We start from the raw sequence: 20,675 nt of genomic DNA, 5'->3' as shown, positions 1-20,675 counted from the left end.
ACTTCAGGGCTACACCTGTGGGCCAATTATATTGTGGATTGACTTCTGTCTGCAGCCTGATTGGCTGCTCCTACAGGCCAATCAGGTAGCAGATTCACTTCTGCCAGCCGCCTGATTGGCTGCTCCAGCAGGCCAATCAGGTTGCGGATTCACTTCCACCTGGAGTTGGATTGGGTAGCTCCCGCTGATTCTGAATCCTATTGTTCTAGGATTCAGCTCAGTACATAACACAACCGAAAGCCCAGCAGAAGCCTTGTAGTGTGTCGCCCCCAGGAATGTTGGAGGCTGTATTTTTATTTCCTATCAGGGAGGCCCTTGACATCCAGGGAGGCAATTTGGGAAATGAGCTTCTGGCACTAAAGGAAGAGATCAGCTCATTCGCAAGCAGCCTGTAAGACTCTCACCAAAGCAAAGAAAGTTCCCAAATTAAATCCAAATAAGAAGAGAGAATTCTTGAAAAGTGTCTGGGGGTACAGAGTATATGGACCTAGCACAAATCACAGAATTGTGGAGTTGGAATCCACCTAGAGGACATCTGGTCTAACCCCCGGCAATGCAGGAATCTTTTTGCCCAACATGTGGCTTGTACCCACAACCCTAAAATTAAGAGTCTCATGCTCTACTGACTGAGCTATCCAAAATGATTGTTCCAGTAATGCTGAAAATGGAGCTCGGCACATGTCCAGGTAAAATTTTTATTTAATATAATCCAAGGCTGGTATTGATAGATCCTCAACACAAATTCAAACCTGCTTCTTGCCCTTCTATAGCCTTCCAAATTCATTTAGTTACCGTGTTTCTCATATTATAAGACACGTTTTCCTCAAAAAAAAAAACACTATGGCTTATTTTCAAGGGATGTCTTATTTTTTTCCTCCTCCTCCTGCCACGGCCGGCATTGCTGCTGCGCCTATCACTATGTCTTATTTTCGGGGTATGGCTTATATTCCTTGAATGGTTAAAAATCCTGCTATGGCTTATTTTATGGGTATGTCTACGGTGGCTCCCAGCACATTTGCGAGCACAATTCAAAGTGTGGGTCCTGTATACCTGAAGAACGGTTGCCACCTGTTCCTTAAAAAACAGAGTTTTAAAATCCCATCCTTGGCAGCAAACTTAAAAGGATAGGAATTAGGCTGCAAAACCTTGTTTTGAGCAAGTCCAGCCATGAAGCTAGGTGCCTCCCCCCGCCCCTTTTGCCCCACTTAAGAAAGAATCAGACATCAACCTGGGAACTTTAGAAATAAGCTTTACTTACTTTATAATCATGCATTGGTTCACAACAATAGAGACATTGAAATATGTGCAGGAAAAATACTGTTATAGACTCCCCACCCACTAAACGCTAGAAATTGATCATTGGTCAAAATTGTGATTAATTGGGATATCAGTGAAAGGAGAAGCTTCAGGACTGTGCCAGACAAGGAACCCCTGGGCTGACTTTTGCAAACCAGGTTGGCCGGTCTAGCAAAGAGCAAATCTGTTAACACACCTGAGCTTGCTGGGCACACGACCCAAGGGGAAGTGGGGATGAGCCCCAAAGGTATGGTGGGTACACAGCCTATGGTTTCCTTCTTTCTTTTAAATTTTATTTTCAATGCATAATTACAACCTAAAATACAAAAATAAAGCATAAATAAGAAAAAAGAAAAATAAAGAAAAACAATATCAACGAAAAAAACATAACAATACATACATACATACATTTTGACTTCCTTCCTCCCTTTTTAGACTTCTAATTTTCCATCTATCTTATTGGATGTGTTATTTTATTTACATATACTGTATGTTAATTCTGGTTTTATGCCTTTTGTAGCCGTTTCTTCATTTCACTAACCCTGCAAAAGTCATTCATTACATATCAATATATTTATTAAAGGACCATGTTATTTCATGGACTCTTTAACACAGTCCCATTCTTTTTATTAATTTTTGATCTGATTGTCCCCTCAAAACTGCTGTTAACCTGGCTGACTCGCCCATTCACATGAGAGCCCATACTGTATCCTGCTTCCTCCACAGGGCCACGCCTCCAGGGATGAGGCTCCAGTTTCAGCTGCCCTCCTGCGTCTTCTCCACTGCCCCTTCAGCATGCTTGCATGGCTCCTTCCTGGCCCTGTTTGGCGCAGAAGCAGCAGCTCAGCTTATTTCTGAGTGACAGGAGACTTCGGCTGCTTCTTCTGAGCCGGGCCAGCCGGGATGGAGAGAACAAACTCTCAACTGCCTCCCCCCACCACCACCACCAACATTCAAACTCAAACCCTGAAAGGACCCCTTATACAACAGTCTACACTATGTCTGAGTTTTGCAAAGTTGAGAACCTGGAAGCCCATAGGATTATAGAATTGGGGGGGACGACGACGACGACTCTGTTTTTATTCTCCTTTCTGTCTCCCAGGTCCTCAGGCAGGAAAGCCCGTTTTGTAGGGGTTCCCTTCCAACTCTACCATACTGTACTATGATTCTATCAAGCAGCTAAAGGAAGGGGCAGGGGAGCAAGATGTCCAACAAGGGGAGGCATAACCACACACCCCAACAGCCCCCTCTGGCCTGGCCCACGGTGGCCTCATCCCAGCACACAATCCCCCCCCCTCCAAATTTCATTTTTCTTAATTCATCTGCCTGACAACCCAGCAGCCTGGCCCCTGTTTCCCAGCTAATGACACAAAGTGCTGCTTTGCAAGCAAGCCTTATATTGCCCTGCAAGAGGGATGCCTGTCAGATGATGGTGAGAGACTTCCCTAGAGAAGTGTCCCCATCATATACAATGAGAAGAGAAAGTGAAGGTAGGAGGAGCTCCGAGGCCCAGAGGAGATGAGTGGCACATAAATATTATTATTGTTATTGTTTTTAGTGTCACCTGTCACTAGTACATGGCGGCTTGGCTCACTGGCTTGACTTGTCCGCAGCTGTTGACAGCTTGGCAGGTCCTCAGCTGTGGTCTCCAGGTGATATTTTCTTTCTCTTGTAAATAACTGGTTGGTAACTTCCTCTGCTTTTGTCTTCCTTTCTGTCTCCCAGCTCCTCTTTCTGGAAGGCCCCAGCGGCTCCTGTGGCGCAGGGCCACTGAAAAGCCATCCTTGGTAGTTGTGGTATGTTAATTCCATAGGAAATCCATTCCCCACATGTGCCAGGAGGTCATGGCACCAATCTGAGCAAAATAGGCTTGGGAGGAGGGGGAGAGCAGGCCCATCTTACCCCAGCCCCAGCCCCTCCCCCCCCACTGCTTTTTATATTTATTTTTAAATTTCTATACCGCTTTATATTTTTAATAAAAAATCTCAAAGCAGTTTACAGCATAATAAATCCATAAAACAATAGCTGGGCGATGTTCCTCCATCCTCAGGAGGAGCCTCTTCAGTAGGGCTGGCTGGTGGGTCTGGGGCTCGCCCCCTAGGCCAAGTGGAAAGGGCCTTGCAGGGAACGGCCTTCCCCCTCCCATGTGCCCTATGTCCCCACCACAGGAGGGCCCTGCGTCCGGCTGGCGGAAGAAGGAGGGATGTGGCTGGGGGGAGGCACAGGAGGGAGCTGGGAAGGCAGACCGGGGGGGGGGAGAGAAAAAATATTGAGGGCGATCTTGCCCCAGGAGAAAATCTTTGGGAAGGGCCCACGGGACCCCTGTCCCCTAGAGTGGATGCCTGTGGCAGGAGAGTAAAATGTCCTTCTTCCTTCACAGGGCCGTGGTTTGGGGGCACCGGTCAAGGCTCCGGCCAAGCAGCAGCCCAGCAGTGCAACAATAAATACCAACACCTGCAGGTATGTTGTGACCTCTGTGTTCATTCATTCCATCAGTCAGAAGCAGACATGGTGTGTGGGACTGGATCAGGGGGAGAAGTGGCTCTCCTTGCCTCCTTAGCCCATCTTTTCCCCTAATTTCTGTATCCCATGCAAATGTCCTTCCTGAGATCCTAGCCAACCTCAACTGGTGCTCTCAGTTACCATAATGGCCCTTAGAAGAAAAGAGATGTTCTTATCTATATATTTATCTGGAACTCCTCCAACCAATCAGACTAACTGAGCTTCTTTCTTCCTTAGGCGAGAGGCCGGCCAGAACAAGGGGGGAAAGGCTCCCACTTCAGGTAAGTGGAAATGCCAATTGAGTGCCCCATATTATAGGAATGCTTCCTTCCCGTGTCCCCCCCACCCCACCCTTATGTGCCATGTTTCTGTTTTATTTGCAGTGAGGGAGCCTTTCCCCATAGTATACTTCGTTCTGGCGGAATCCCTGGAGAGACGTGGCGAACATCAGGTACTGGGGCAGAGGGAACGAAGGGTCCTTGTGAAACATGTTTCGGGATATCTAGGAACACTCTCCCCACCTGAGGCTTCCAGGAAGTGCTTTTCAGAAGCATTCCTCCCTCCAACTGGGTTATCTTGCATAACCCTCTGCACCATGCAATTTTCTTACCCTCATTGAAAGCCCCCTCATCCAAGATGCTCTTGTGGGGCATCTGGTTGTCCTTGGCTTCCACTACAGGATTGCCAGGAGAGAGAAGCCTTTCAATCTTTGGTGTGGCTAAGATAGCTGAATGTGCCCCCATTCCTCATATGATGTCCTTCTTCCTCCACAGGGCCACGCCTCCAGGGATGAGGCTCCAGGTCTAGCTCCCGGGATGAAGAACCAGACAACCCAGCGGTTCCTGGCTGTGATCCCTCGCAGTGCTGCCCCACTGCCCCTTCTCTGTGCGGGCATGGCTCCTTTCCGGCTCGGTTTGGCGCAAAAGCAGCAAAGTTTCCTCCCATTAAAACAGCATCTCAACTGATTTCAGAGAGGGAGGAGACTTTGGCTGCTGCTTCTGTGCTAGGCCGGCCGGGACGGAGCTGAGACGCCCGTACGGAGGCCAAGTGGGGAGCACTTATAAGATCAAATAGGAGGAAATGCCCCTTCCCGTGTCCCCCACCCTCCTGCCCCACACTGGGGCTACCGTGGCTGGCAGCCAGGCGCTTGCTGATTGCTCCGTTTTCTTTGCAGGGAGGGAGCCTTTCCCCAATGTGTACTTTGTTCTAGCCAAATCCCTGGAGAGACGTGACGGTTCTCAGGTACTGGGGCAGAGGGAACGAAGGGGTCCTTGTGAAACACCTTTTGGGAGTTGTAGGAACACTCTCCCCACCCGTGGCTTCTGTAGTTTTTGGCCCATCACAGCCCATTCTCATACGATGTCCTGCTTCCTCCACAGGGCCATGCCTCCAGGGATGAGGCTCCAGCTCATGAAGGGCAAGAGAACATCCCAGCGGTTCCTGGCTGCCAACCCTCGCGCCTCTTCCCCACTGCCCCTTCTCCGTGCGGACATGGCGCTTTCCTGGCCCTGTTTGGCACAGAAGCAACAGCCAAAGTTTCCTCCCATTAAAACGACATCTAGAGTTATTTCGGGGAGGGAGGAGACTTTGGCTTCTGCTTCTGAGCTAGGCTGGCCGGGACTGAGCCGAGATGCCCGTACGGAGGACAAGTGGGGGGGAGCTTTTAAGATCAGGTGGGAGGAAATGCCCCTTTGCCAGCCGATGTCACAAAGTGCCGCTTTGCAAGCAAGTCTTATATTGCCCTACAAGAGGGATGCCTGTCAGATGATGGTGAGAGACTGGCTGAGAAAAGTGTGTCCATCAGAAATAATGAGAAGGAACTGTGAAGGTAGGGGGAGCCTTTCCCCAACGTTTACCTTGCTCTGGCCAAATCCCTAGAGAGACGTGACGACCCTCAGGTACTGGGACAGAGGAAACAAAGGGGTCCTTCTGAAACATGATTGGGGAGTCGTAGGAACACTGTCCTCTGTGGCTGTTGCCAAAGCCACCCTTATAAAAAGAACTGGTAAGAGGAAGGAAAGATTTGCATGGGGCTGGGAGAACACCCTACAACAGGGGTCAGCAAACTTTTTCAGCAGGGGGCCGGTCCACTGTCCCTCAGACCTTGTGGGGGGCCGGACTATATTTTGAAAAAAAATATGAACAAATTCCTATGCCCCACAAATAACCCAGAGATGCATTTTAAATAAAAGGACACATTCTACTCATGTAAAAACATGCTGATTCCTGGACCGTCCGTGGGCCGATTTAGAAGGCGATTGGGCCACATCCGGCCCCATGGCCTTAGTTTGGGGACCCCTGCCCTACAAGCTGAGCATACATGTTCATGCTGTGGATGCATTTCTGAAAAAGGCTTACGAATAAGACGGGTTTGGGAACTGGAGGCCCTCTTACAGGTATTTCTCGACTACAACTCCCTTTGTCCTAACCATTGTCCTTTTCTCCTGCTTTTCAGACAAACACCCAGGTTTCAGACAAACAGCCATCCGCTGTAAGTGGATGTTCTGCACCTTCCAAACCAAGGCTTAGTCCTAGAACCATTTTCATTTGTTGGTTTGAAATATTCTTCATTAAAGATTTTCTTGGTTTACGAAAGGACGTGAACTATCTCTTTTTTTCAAGTTGAGTTTGGTCTGTGATAGCCCATTCACATCTCCAGGGATTCTTCCCTCGAAGCAGCCCTTAGCCTAGAGTTCTGCCAAGCTGCAAGGATACCTTCTTTCTTCCAGGATCTGTGCATTGCTGTGGCTTCTGCAGAAGCACTCCGTGTAAAAAGAACAAGTAGGAGGAAGGAAAGATTTGCATGGGGCTGGGAGAACACCCTACAAGTTGAGTGTCAACAGAGAGTGGGAGAAGAACCTTCCTGCATGAGAGCAGAAAGGAGATGCTCTCGTCCAGAAGTGGGTGGGCCAAGCTTTCTTTGGGAGCCATGTCAGGGCAGGGGTATTGGGCATCCATTCCCCACATCTGCCAGGAGCATACCAAGTCCTTCTTCCTTCACAGGGCCACGCTTCAAGAGAATGGTCTCCATCACCAGCACCCAAGCTGATGGACACAGAGCGTGACTCCGTCTTCCGTGGCGTTCCAGTCTGGCCTTTCTGGATTGTAAAGTCCTTCCAAGTCGCTGAAGGAATCCATGCGATCACACGTAGCCAAGTAAGATTGTCTTCCATGAACACAGTCTTAACAGTGAGCCCATAAGTGACTGTGGAGGCCAATTCTGGATCCACACGTCCTTCCACAGTGGGGATATAGGTTTCCGGGTGGGAGTTGATCACAGTGAGGGTTTCCCAAACATGCCTTCCTCTTAGCCCATTTCTCCCTTTTGTCCTGAGTTCGAGTGTCTTCAAAGTCCATGACACCGTTGGTAAAGGCAGTTCTCCAAGTGGAGTGCTCAGAAGGCCAGCATTTCCAGGTTGTTTATACTACATTTCTTTTAGATTTGCCTTGAGAGAGTCTTTAAACCTCTTTCATTGACCACCAGCATTACATTTTTAAGTTGCTTGGGAAGACAATAATCAGGCATAGCCCAGATCTGTAAAGCTGCTTTCCAGGTGTTGGGGGCGGGGGGTGGTTGCGAGGCATCTGGGCCTTAGCAGTACAAGCCAAGCCCTGGCTTTGTGGCTCACCTAAATTGAGGGAATTCTTTCTGGGCAGCTGGCAGAGCCCCTCTTCGCTGGGCATGGGACGGCCGCATGCCCCAGCCTCCACAGGAGACTCACAGTACCTCTTTGCGTCTCTGTTCCTTTTTGGCCACCGTCAAATGAGGCCAATGGCGACTGGACTTCTGATCCTAAGCTGAAGAGCTTCAGGTCCCTCACCAAGTGCCCCCTCCCTCTTCTTTTTTATACTACATTTCTTTTAGATTTGCATTGAGAGAGTCTTTAAACCTATTTCCTTGACCATCAGCATTACATTATTAAGTTGTTTGAGAAGACGATAATCAGGTATAGCCCAGGTCTGTAAAGCAGCTTCCCAGGTAGTTGGAGAGGGTGGTGTGAGGCATCTGGGCCTTAGCAGTAGGAGCCAAGCCTTAGCTCCGTGGCCCTCCTAAACCGAGGGAATTCTGTTCCTGGGCAGCTGGCAGAGCCCCTCTTCTCTTGTCATGGAACGGGCACATGCCCTGGGCGATGGTGACTGGACTATTGATCCTAAGCTGAATAGCAGACCTGCCCAGGTTCAGGTGCCCCCTTCTAGAACCCACCGCTCTCAACTGACTCTTAACTGCCTCTCCCACCAACATTCAAACTTCCCTTCCAAGCCTCCGTCAATCTTCTCTCTCCACCAGAATTCCACACTCTCTCTTCCCCCCTCCCTCCCTGCTTGACATTCCCTTGGGAATTCTAATAGCATTACCTTAATAGAATCACCTTAATTACACACAATATTGTTATAGATTTAGAGGGGACCCCCATTAATAAATGGGACTATTTGGGATGTGAAGCTAGAAATACAAGCTACAGAGGAATCCCTGGGCTAGCCTATGCAAAAGGACCTGGCCAAGCAAGGGCCTTTAAGAAACAATTCAAGGCCATGGAGAGCCTAACTGGAAATGCCAGGGAACTCTGTCTTGGTGTGAGGTGGCAGGAAAAGAGAGGTTTTGAGCAAGGGGTACTGGAAAGAAGAAGAACGAGGAGGAGGAGGAGGAAGAGGAGGAAGAGAGTCTGGAATCTGACTTGGGAAGACTGGCTGCCCTGCTGTGGGGGTCAATTCCCTCTTGCAATGACTCTGCTGTAAGATCCGGGCTCCCTCCATGCAGACTGAAGATGTAAACAGGTGAATAAACCGTATTTCTTAAAGCAAGGACAGTCTTCGCCATGTCTCAGTTCTCTAAAGGAGAGAGCCTGGACCCCATGGGCTCTTGCCACCGCTTGGCAGAGAGAGGGGAGGCACCTAACATTTGGAACAATATTTTATACACCCTGCTCCCTGAAACCATCCTGTTAGAAGCACTTGAGCTTTCCGATCTTGGTTCCTAGGAAATCAGGGAAAGAAAGCGGCAGGTTCCTCTTCCCTGTTCTTAAAAAGCAGGTGTCTTCCCCCAAACGATCCTGGGAATTGTAGTTTGGTAGGGGTTCTGGGGATTGTAGGTCTGTGAGTGAGAAGCTGCAATGACCCAGATCGTTTGTGGAACATCATGTGCTTTAAATGCTCATTGGATGCACTTTTGTATAGTTGGGAGGGACACCAAGGGTCATCTAGACCAACCCCCTGCAATGCAGGAATCTTAGCTAAAGCATTCATGGCAGCTGGCCATCCAACCTCTGCTGAAAAACCTCCAAGGAAGGGGAGTTTACTGCTTCCTGAGGGATTCCTTTCCACTGTCAAACAGCTCTTGCTGTTAGAAAGTTCCTATTGAAGTTAAGGCTGAATCTCCTTTCTTGTAGCTTGAAGCCACGGCTTCAGGTCCTGAGGGCGTCTGGAGCAGAAGAAAACAAGCATCGTCCCTCCTCCCTGTGATGGCCCCTGAGATATTTTCAGGGCTGCATGGTGTGGCTCTCATATCCATGTCCTGAGGGACAGAGAGCAAAACCTTTCTCTCTCACCTTTCTCCACCCTATGCAGAATTGCAAGGGGTCAGTACATCTGGCTGGTAAGTAGATGGTCGGAGTTTGGAGCCCAGCCGGGGATGGCAGTGGGCAGGATCCTGGCATTGCTGGGGTTGGACTAGATGACCCTTGGGATCCCTTTCCATCAAGCAGCTAAAGGAACGGGTAGGGGAGCAAGATGTAGAACCAGGGGAGGCACAGCCACACACGCCAACAGCACCCTCTGGCCTGACCCACAGTGGCCTCATCCCAGCACACTTTGACCATTTATAAACTTTTTAATTTTTGTTTAAATCTCCCAAGTAGTGTGCAACATAGAAACAAGTCCATTAAAGCAGAAATACAACTATAAACACTTATGTATCCCTGATATTTGCAGTGTTTTGTACTAGTAGTGTAAGATTAAGCACACTTAGATGGAATTAAGTCCTATCCAAATAAATAGGATTCCTTTTCTAAGTAACTATATTATATAGACAGCTTGGAACTATAGCTGACCATAGGAAGAACTCAGTATCAGTAAATATAACCAATTTGCCCCAACAGTTTCTACCAAATTATTGCATAAATATTAAGATAAACCCTCAGTCTCTAATAGATATGAAGCCAATCTGTGTTCCAAAGTTCTCACCATCACGGACATGAGAATAGAATTTATCAGGACAACATGAGGTACAGAAAGTTACATTTTGGTTCTGGTCTGTTACAGAGTCATCCTGTATGTTCTGAGGCAGAACCCCTCCAGTCTCCAGAAGAATGCTAATAAAGAAAAGAAAGGGATGGTGGATTATTAAATTGACAGTTATTAGAGGGTAGTTATTATATATACAGGGACGCAGGTGGCGCTGTGGTGTAAACCACAGAGCCTAGGGCTTGCCGATCAGAAGATCGGCGGTTCGAATCCCTGCAATGGGTGAGCTCTCGTTGCTCGGTCCCAGCTCCTGCCCACCTAGCAGTTCGAAAGCAGGGATAAGGTGGGGGGGAGGGGGCGGGATACTTCATGGATCGGAACAGGGTGGGGAAAATCACAGGGATTACCCACAGCAACACGTGGCAGGGCCAGCTAGTATATAATAAAGGATAAAGGGACCCCTGACCATTAGGTCCAGTCGTGGACGATTCTGGGGTTGCGGCGCTCATCTCGCTTTACTGGCCGAGGGAGCCGGCGTACAGCTTCTGGGTCATGTGGCCAGCATGACTAAGCCACTTCTGGCGAACCAGAGCAGCACACGGAAACGCCGTTTACCTTCCCTCCAGAGCGGTGCCTATTTATTTACTTGCACTTTGACGTGCTTTTGAACTGCTAGGTGGGCAGAAGCTGGGACCGAACAACGGGAGCTCACCCCATTGCGGAGATTCGAACCACCGACTATCTGATTGGCAAGCCCTAGGCTCAGTGGTTTAGACCACAGCGCCACCCGGGTTTATATACTGCCCTATAACCGGATGTCACAGGAAAAAATAACAACATATATAATCAGAATAAAAACAACAACCCAACAACTCCCCCCCCCCCCGGAAAAGAGCCACATTTTAAAACGGTATAGGTTGATGTCAAGCACATCAACCAAAGGCCTGGTTAAAAAGGAAGGTTTTTGCCTGGCACCTAAAGGTGTGTAATGAAAGCGCCAGACGAACTTCCCTGGGGAGAGCATTCTAGAGACAGGGAGCCACTGCAGAGAAGGCCCATTCTCGTGTTGCCACCTTCCGCACCTCTCAAGGAGGAGGCACACAAAGGAGTGAGATGATCGCAGGGTTCAGGTAGGTTCATATGGAAAGAGGCGGTTCTTGAGGTATTGTGATGCGCTAAACACCAAGAACTCTCCCAATTAAGAATAAGCAGAACCAAGCTTACCGTGTTGCTCTTCTGATGTCAACGTACGGGGTTGGCAATTCATAAAGTCGTACGCACTTGGGATCAATCCTACGAAATATTTCTGCCGATTCCCGAGGCAGTTTAAAGCAACAGGGCCCAACCGACGGCCCCAGGACCACAAGGATATCCTTCACGTCGCAACCGTATTCAGTTACCATCGCGTTAATGACAGCCATAGATACTCCTAACAATGTGCCTTGCCAACCTTAGAAGCAAGGAAAGAAAAGGAAATCTTGCAGCTTTTAAAACTGAAAAGCAAAAGAAAACCCAACCTACAAAAGTTGCATTCAATGTATGTGAACTTTTAAATAGGTGTAAGCATGCAAAATAGGGCATGGAAGTACGGGGTGATGGGTCCAAGTAGGCATGATGGAAGCAACAGTATTTGTTCTTTAAGTGTCTCTGCCACATTTATATATGATGAAGCCAGAAACTAGCAGCAATCAACAGAATAAGAAAGCTAGCCACTATGGTCTGCATTGCTGACAAACATCTAAAGAAGCAGGTAAGTTTCGGCACTTTTAAGCCAGTGTTTTTTATTCACACAACATTCCCAGTTGCACTTCAGCTGTGTCATATCTACAGGAAACTGCCAAGAATAGACCCTACCCCATGTCATTCTGGCCTCCTTCGGGAGAAAGAGTGGAATATAAATTCAACAAATAAAATAACTATATTTTGATTCTTCAGTTGAACTGGTTAAAGATATGACACAATCCAGCGATAAATATTTTTAAAATCCCAGAAAAGTCAAAGGGATCTTTGGCTGCATCAGACCATTAGACAATACCATTACTCCCTAAATGTTATGCTATAAATAGAGATTCAGGATTAAACAGCGAACTGAAAACAAAAAGGTACCGACTCAAGGATAGCCATACCTGTATTCATATGGAATGAAGGATGGGGTGGGGATTGACAGAAACCCAGGCAGGGCCAGAGCACAAACAGAGAAGAAATGCATAAAAGGAATGGCGGTTGTCCCGTGGGTTTCCTGACCTTTGCAAAGCAAAAAAGGAGTCATGTTACCTGAATGAGCAGCACCACATGCTTTCTTGACAGGATCAGCGAAAAGCACAGGGATGCAGTCTGCTCCAGGGGCAGCTAGTGTAACACCTTTCTGGTTAGTTACCATTCCATCATAGCTATCCGGCTCGGCCTTTCCCATGACCCAAACATCACTGGTGTGGTTGACCTGTTAACACCAAGACAAGGCAAGGCAATCTGAAAAATTGAAGTTAGGAGTGCTCTTTTGCTCCAATATTTCCCGAGGCAACACTTCTGCCTAGCAATATTGCTCAAGTCAAAGTGACGTAATTGACTTCCGAAGCCTCGAATGATCTGCAGCCAGGGTATTTCAAGGACTGCTTACTGCCTATTCTTCGGAAGTCCTTCTGTGTTGAACCACCACTATCTCAGGTATGGTGCGGTTCAGGTGTCAATACTTTGAAATTTCTTCATTGAGATTTGTTTAGCTTCTCCGCTTTCAATTTTAATCAATAAATTAACCCTTTCAGGGGCAGGCAGCCATTTATTTTCTATACCCATTTAGTTCTGCTCAGTGGCATCCTAGGCTCCATGTGGATGAGCCTCAGTGCTGGGAGAACAGCTGAGTTTTGTTTCACTTTCAGAGCATCTCTGCTTTATCACTACATTCCAAGCAGAGATCTTTGTTCAAAAACAAGCTCTTAGTCAGTTTTGTAATAAATCGGCTTATAACAGTGACTCATGAAGCTGATTCCTCCGCTGAGGATACATGTGCTAAAGGTGGGGATAAAAGACAAGGTAGGACCACAATCAGCAACTGGAATACGTGAAGATGCTGTTTTCAACAAGAAAAAAAGCAGAAGTGAAAACCAGACCTGAAGTCCTATCCTCTGATCTGAAAACCCAGGTCCTTAGTTCCAGATGGTGGGAGTAGGTGGGTTCATTATTGGAGGGTTTTCTGTATAGAATTTGTTAAAAATACATTTCATTGCCAATGTGTTTAGCACTGCACCATGAAAGCAGATTTGAAGGCTCAGCCCTAGCAAGTGTTATCCTGACAAAAATTTGGGAGTATTGCAGAGTCATTTGATCTGAGTACAAGCAGTTCATGATGAATTAATACTTTTGACTGCTGATCCTTCTGATGGCTTAACTTCACAGCAATTTGTTTATTTAAAATACTTCTCATCTTTCCACAACTGCTCAAGATAGCTCATGGCATGTATTTAAGACAATTACATCCAGCAAAAACAAACTTAAAGCTGAAAGCTTTTTGGGGGGAGAAAAACTTTGAAAGAACATATCCGAATTCATAGCAGCAAAGGCCTCTGTCGGGTCCAGGAGGAACACTGATGGCCTCTCGGACAATAAAGAGATAAAGGTAAAGGGACCCCTGACCATTAGGTCCAGTCGTGACCGACTCTGGGGTTGCGGCTTGTCCACAAAGCAAGGCCAGTTTCTGAAAAAGGATTAAACCAGTTGTTTGAGGCTCTTGGTGGAGATCTTAAAAGCCCATGTCATGGGTTGTTGTGTCCAGACCCTGAATGGACTCCTTTGCCTTTAAGAAAAGCATAAACAGAAGAAGAAGTCAAACTGAGTATTTCCCCCTTAAAAGTCCTCCCACAGTTTCAGTTTTCTTTGCCTTACCTTTACCCTATGATATGCATCAGGGTTGAATCTAGCAGCAGCAGCTAGCCTATGAAGATTTTCCTTAACCACAATGGGTGGGTCACGTCGTTTGGAACTACTGAAGAGATTTAAAGAGCTCAATGTCTGTATATAGGAGATGCCGCCCGTTCTTGTAGTGAATCCATGGAGGAAGATAGGATCTAGCGAAAAGAACAACCGGGGGGGGGGGGAATCATAGTTATGCGGGTCTAGTATCACCCCAAATATGCTTCAGGGGAGCAAGAATTTGACATAAAGCTGGGATGGGGAGATAGGCTAGCACAGGGGTGGCCAACTCCCAAGAGACTGTGATCTACTCACAGAGTTAAAAACTGGCAGTGATCTACCCCCCCTTTTAAGGAAGTAGGAAGGCCCATTTGGGGGGGGTTGGGGTCAAAGTTGTTGAGTTTTTTCAGGGAGGAGGTAAAATGTTGAGCTTTTTTTAGGGGAGCCACAGTTGTTCAGCTTCTTTGGAGGGAGCCAATGATCTACCAGTGATCTACCGCAGACGTCCAGTGATCTACCGGTAGATCACGATCTACCTGTTGGACGTGCCTGGGCTAGCATAACTCTGGATGAGCTGAGGAGGAGGGAATTAAGCAAGCATAGTTCGGGTGCACTGGGAACCTCCTGAACCCAAACCTGCAGCAGATCTCCAAATCTATTCCCATCTCTCTAATACACAATCTGGTTTAAAACCAAATAAAAAAATTCCTTCCAGTAGCACTTTAGAGACCAACTAAGTTTGTCATTGGTATGAGCTTTCTTTTCTTTTTTTTCTTTTTTTAAGATTAAAAAAGTTTTTATTGGTTTCCATTTAAAAATCACAGTGCACAGTAATAAATCACAATATGCAAAAGTACACACAAATAAAGATATAAACCTCGTCTAACACGCTCAGAAACGACGAGGCAAGAAAAAAGATAAGCCAGGGGAGAAGCTATAGAAAAAAAGAAAAAAAAGAAGAAAAAAAAAGAATGGAAAAAGAAAAAAGAAGAGTTGAGGTTTAACTTCCAGTTACTTCTCTGTATCTCATCAATTACATTCCTTTTCATGACACAATTCTTAATTTGTCTACAGTATTGGTCTTCAGATGATCTGTTTTAGGCTCAGGTATACTCTGCTGGTTGGCTTAATTTTTTATTATTTAATTTGATTCTAGGTATTCATAAAATATTCTCCATTCCTTTTTAGTTTTCTGTTTCATCTGTCCTCTAATCCTTCCTGTAAATTTTGCAAGCTGTGCATATTCTTTCATTAACGATTGCCATTCGAGTTTGCTGGGTATGTTGTTACTTTTCCAAATTCTCGCTAGCAGAATTCTTGCAGCCACTATTCCATACATCATTAGCGTTCTGTTAGCGTTCTTTACATTTTCCGGTATTATATTCAATAAAAATACCTCTGGTTTCTTTTTAAATGTTATTTTTGTCATTTTCTTAAGTTCCTCATAAATCATACTCCAATATTTGTTTATCATGGGACATTTCCACCACATATGTATCTGTGTACCCACTTCTGTTCCACACCTCCAGCATTTATTGGATTGGCTTTTGTACATTTTGGCTAATCTATCTGGTGTTTGATACCACCTGTACAACATTTTTAAGATGTTCTCTTTTAGGTTGTAACAGGCAGTAAACTTCATGTCCTTTTTCCACAGCCTCTCCCATTGCTCCATGAGGATGTTATACCCAAAATCTTGGGCCCATCTCACCATTGATGTTTTGGTTTGTTCTTCTATAAGATCCCATTCGAGCAATAAATCATATATCTGTGAGATATGTTTCCCTTCTTTATTCATTAAGATTTTTTCAAATTTAGATTTTCCTTTAGCAATACCCAATTTTTTGTCCTCATTAAATCTTTGATTTATTTCAAAATATTGGAGCCATACCGAAAGGTGATCTTTGATTTCCTCATATTGTTTCAATTTAATTTCGTTTTGATTTATTTCCAATAAGTCATGGTAGGTAGCTCTTTTCTCGTCCATATTTGTTTTTTTGACTGTAATCATATTTATTGGGGATGCCCACAGAGGTATGTTTTTTTCTAAAATTCCTCTATATTTTATCCAAATTGTATATAAAGATTTTCTCACCAGATGATTTAAGAATCCCCTGTGGGCTTTAACCTTCTCATGTAGCAAGTAAGAATGCCACCCAAAGCGGTTGTCAGCTCCCTCCAAGTCTAGAAGTTCTGGGTTTTCCAGGGTTATCCATTCTTTCACCCATACCAACCCTGCTGCTGCATGATATAATTCAAGATTAGGCAGCGCAAAGCCCCCCCTTTCCTTTTTATCAGTGAGTAGTTGGTATTTAATACGGGGTCTCTTACCACTCCAAATGAATTTCGTGATGTCTTTGCGCCATTCTATAAAACATTTCATGTTTTAAATGTTTTCATTGGTATGAGCTTTCATGTGGTCTCTAAGGTGCTACTGGAAGGAATTATTTTTACAGTATTTTGTTTCGACTATACCAGACCAACATGGTTACCTACCTGGTTTAAAACCAGTTACAGATAACTTCAACCTGCCAGTAAAGAAATCCAGCAAAAAATCCCTCCAGCTCAAAATGTACACATTACTCTCCATTATTTTGTCCAGAAATATTTTGCTCTGTTGAAGACTAAAGAAAATGCAAGATTTTGAATCGGGCTTCTTCTCATGACTTTTGCCACCCGCTTTTTATACTCAGAACTTAGTGCCACCTGTTGCATTTTATCTCTATCCATAGCAGTTTTTGCCCAAACACAGAAAATTCTGCAAAAATCCCAACTAGCTATGAATAAAATGAAGTAGAAAAAATGTATGTGTGCTGGGGCAATCTGACTTTTCTTGCTGCAGAAAGTTTTGGTGGTAGAGGATAGATTGAAGTGCATGCACGGTCATGAATACTGTACGAACAAAAGCTGTTTTTCTAATGAAATGTGCATTTAAGAACCAAACGATCATTATTTATTGAATGCTTCAACTGAGTAGACATGCTTGCTTTTTTGGTAGAGCCTGACATTCAGAAGTCTGCTCCCCCCCCCCACAAGCACAACCAGGATCATACCAGGTATTGAACAATAAAAAGGGACATTTGAAAAAAGAAAAGGACGCAGTACTAATAATATGATTCTTGCACATATTTTTTGTTACCTGGGATCAATGAAGATTTGAGAATGGTAACTTCCCCTTTCAGACTAGGAAGGCTCTTCAAAAATATCGTTATCTCAGTTTGGATCTTTTCTATGTCTTGGTCTGTAAGTGGCATTAATTCACCTTGCAGTTCTGCAGATTTTTTGAGGTTGTTTTCTTCACAGTTAATCTGAAAATCTTTAAACTCAAACTGGTAAACACTAGTAAAAAGTTGATTCATGTACTCTCTCATTAACGGTTTTCTTTGTGCCGGCACGATTACTTTAACAGCCTCGATGTCTTTTTCATCGAGTTTTTGTTTAATGGTGTACAAGACAGCAACTGTATTTTTGGCACACACAACCTCAAGTTGTTTCCCTGGACCATGAAAGCCTCGTATTGCTGTATGAAATACATCCCCACAATTCCCTTCACTTCCAAAGGTTTGGCAACACATAAGGTAAACAGGGTAGTTCTCCCCAAGAGTTTCTAATGTTCTGATCACCGATGCCTGGGTCCAGTTATTCCACGACCTGGGTCCAAAGCAGCACAAATCAATCAAGACTGCCTTCGCCATATTCTATGGACAACACCTGGTGACGGCAAACATGGGGTGATCAGCTGGCTGGTGGAGGGGAAAGAGTACAGGTAAGAGAGAGAGAATGCATTATCAAAGAGCATTATCCTTTATTCTGGCAGATCAAGCAGATAGAATGAACAATCCGGAAAGGGATTCACAATCCGCTGAAACAGAAAACAGCAGCTGAGTGCAGAGCAAAGATTTATCATATTTCGAGACCCACCAAGGACTTTAGAAGGGAGAAGTCTGAATCAAAGTTTCAGCTCCTTCAGCTACACTGAAGGACTCCCTTACGAGCTTAAAAAAAGGAACAGGTATTGTTTCTTAATGCAGAGGTTTGTGATGAAATCTTTTTGTTTAGGCAACCTTATCCAGACATGCAGATGTTGAAGCATTTCAATCTTTTAGTTTATGGCAGATTTTGTCTTTAAAATGTTTTCAATTACTAGGTTTTAACTGTTTTAATTGGTAATTTTAATATTTCCTGTAAACCTCTGAGAGGTTTTGTTACAATCAACCAGTACATTTTTATTTTTTATTTTGTAAATAAAGAATAAAATGAAAAACTCAAAGGCTGAATAGTATGCCTGCTGCTTAGCTGGGAGTAAATCTCATTAATTTCAGCGGAGCTTACTTGCAGGGATACTACATGATGTGATCAAGCTGCGTGCATATTTGCTAGGATAAGCACCCTTTTCTACTGCGGAAAGGAATAGAAAAATCCAAAAAGCTAAAGCAGACCTAACTTAAACGGAATCTAATTCTTAAGAAATTATGTTTAGGACCCGAACGTCAAGTCTACTAGGGCTGTCATCGTATGCACATTGTAAGATGCTGCTCCCACTGGAAACAACCCGGGGGGGGGGGCGGAGCATAGAGAGGATGCACGGCTGCAATCTTAAACACAACTTAGAACGGAAAAGAGTATATAAATAAAGCCCATCGGAGATACAGCCCCCGAAAAGAAACTGATTTACTTACTGATCGGGGGAAAACAGTTTGCACCTGCCAGAAGCTGCGTCCTCTTCACTTCATATAAAACGTGAGAATGGAAAAGCCACTTCCTGAAAATGCACAGCCGCGAAATCTTGCAAAGGCCCGGGGAATTCCAAAGTTTGCTCAGCGAGGCGCTGACCGAATTAATTTCCGCGAAGTGGCTGGACCAGAAGAGCAGGACTTCGCTTCCCCAAAAGGGCGGCGAGCAGAGCAGGCGAGGCTCCCCGCTTCTCTCCTGAGAGGAAGGTAGAGATGCAGGCAACCCACCGGGAAGAGCGCTGCAAAAGCATTCCGGGGCTTCGGCGTTGCTGCGGGCAGCCCCCCCCCCCCAAAAAAACCCTTTTCGTTATTGAAGCCTGGAACAACTGCTCTGCAGGGGCTGGCGCCCCCGGGCGCTCAGCGGGAAAAGGAGGGCCGGCCCCTCTCCTTCCCAGTGGGGCATCCCGGTCGGAGGGCGCCCCCAGCTGCTCTTCTAGGAGCTGCGCCAAGAGCAAGCGCGGAAATTAATTTAAGAGGGCTTGTTGGTTTGTTGACCCAGTGTCGGATTTTATGTATAAGCTAAACAAGCTTAGGGCTCCACTCTCTTGGGGGGGGCATGAAATTTAAAGGGGGGGAAACCTGGATGTACATTTCCAAAATACAGCATTAAAAACAAATAAAGTAAAACCTACACACAGCAACTGTTTTGTGTTGTGTAGACTCCTATGATGTAACTAATGGGCCCCGCCTGCTCCCTAAAACATCACTGGTTTGCTCATCTCTATACACGTACAGTCGTACCTCTGGTTACATAAACTTCGGGATTTGTGCACGGCAAACCCGGAAGTATTTTACCAGGTTTCGCCGCGTGTGTATGCGTAGCAGCGGTCCTCGGGTTGTGGAAACCTCAGGATCCGACCGGACCTCCGGAACGGATCCCATCCACAACCGGAGGTACCACTGTATAGGGTGCCTACGGTACATTCTGCATGGATTGGTTGCATAGCAACATGGGCAAATGGCTTTAGATACCTATTAGGTCAATAAATGACCATATAGCATATATTCAACACAAAAACCAGCAACAATTTGTATATCTCATAAAGTCTCTGCTGTTGCTCATTCTAAAACCCCTGGAATCTCTCAGGTTGCGACAATATCAATTATGTCCTTCCGTCCTATCAACTGATATCAAATTCATTTTTTTTGAATTTGCAAGTTATCAAGATTCCTTGGGTACCTCAAATAGTTCTAGCAATGTATGAGTAACCGAGGAAAGCAGCTTAGCTATTTTCGAACGTTTTAACTTTCTCTGTGGATATGAATCTCCTGTGGGAGACCCCCCCCCTAAAAAAAAATCTGCCACAATCCTAAAACTCCTTGCAAACGGAGAACTCAGTCGTACATCCAGTGCTTTTTTCTTTCTTTCTAAAAAAATGTTTAGGGGTACTCTCATTTTCCTACTCCTGTTGTAATACTGCCCCTCAATGAGGCCAAACTTAAGATTCACACAATGTTTAGGGGTATGCGTATCCCTGCGTACCCCCCAGGAAAAAAAACACTGTGTACATCCTACGCCCTTTTAAAATGTGGGGTTTTCTTGTGGGGAGTGTGGGGTTATTGGGTTGTTTTTTATTTTGATTATATATTTATATTCTGATTTTGTTCTGTTGAACCGCCCTGAGACCTCCTGGTATAGGGTGGTATATAATTTCCGTAAAATAAGAAAATAAAGAAATAAGCCACTGAGTAACAGCCTGAGGTAAATCAAATGGGCCCAGGTGGGTCCGTTTCAATTGAGCAATCAATTAAAAAACTCCTTGCAAACGGAGAACTCAGTCGTACATCCAGTGCTTTTTTCTTTCTTTCTAAAAAAATGTTTAGGGGTACTCTCATTTTCCTACTCCTGTTGTAATACTGCCCCTCAATGAGGCCAAACTTAAGATTCACACAATGTTTAGGGGTATGCGTATCCCTGCGTACCCCCCAGGAAAAAAAACACTGTGTACATCCTACGCCCTTTTAAAATGTGGGGTTTTCTTGTGGGGAGTGTGGGGTTATTGGGTTGTTTTTTATTTTGATTATATATTTATATTCTGATTTTGTTCTGTTGAACCG

General features: G+C 45.3%; 1 protein-coding gene across 2 annotated transcripts; it reads right to left on the bottom strand.

The window, feature by feature from the left end:
• Positions 1-9,592: 9,592 nt before the first annotated feature.
• On the bottom strand, positions 9,593-18,986 carry LACC1 (laccase domain containing 1). 2 transcript variants are annotated; one of them, XM_035102050.2, is made up of 6 exons: positions 18,564-18,986; positions 17,024-17,595; positions 13,858-14,039; positions 12,253-12,418; positions 11,203-11,428; positions 9,593-10,106 (listed from the first exon to the last, which is right to left on the bottom strand). In XM_035102050.2, the coding sequence occupies exons 2-6, from the start codon at positions 17,577-17,579 to the stop codon at positions 9,932-9,934; spliced, it is 1,305 nt and encodes a 434-aa protein (XP_034957941.1). In that variant the 5' UTR covers positions 17,580-17,595; positions 18,564-18,986; the 3' UTR covers positions 9,593-9,931. The 2 variants fall into 2 exon arrangements, with proteins under 2 accessions (XP_034957941.1, XP_034957940.1); XM_035102049.2 differs by having other exon boundaries at positions 9,594-10,106; positions 17,024-17,627.
• Positions 18,987-20,675: the final 1,689 nt, after the last annotated feature.

The sequence above is a fragment of the Zootoca vivipara genome, chromosome 13 (assembly GCF_963506605.1).
Source record: "Zootoca vivipara chromosome 13, rZooViv1.1, whole genome shotgun sequence".
Lineage (NCBI taxonomy): Eukaryota > Metazoa > Chordata > Lepidosauria > Squamata > Lacertidae > Zootoca > Zootoca vivipara.
Note: the sequence above shows the minus strand (reverse complement) of the source record. Positions and strands in the feature narration are given on the sequence as shown.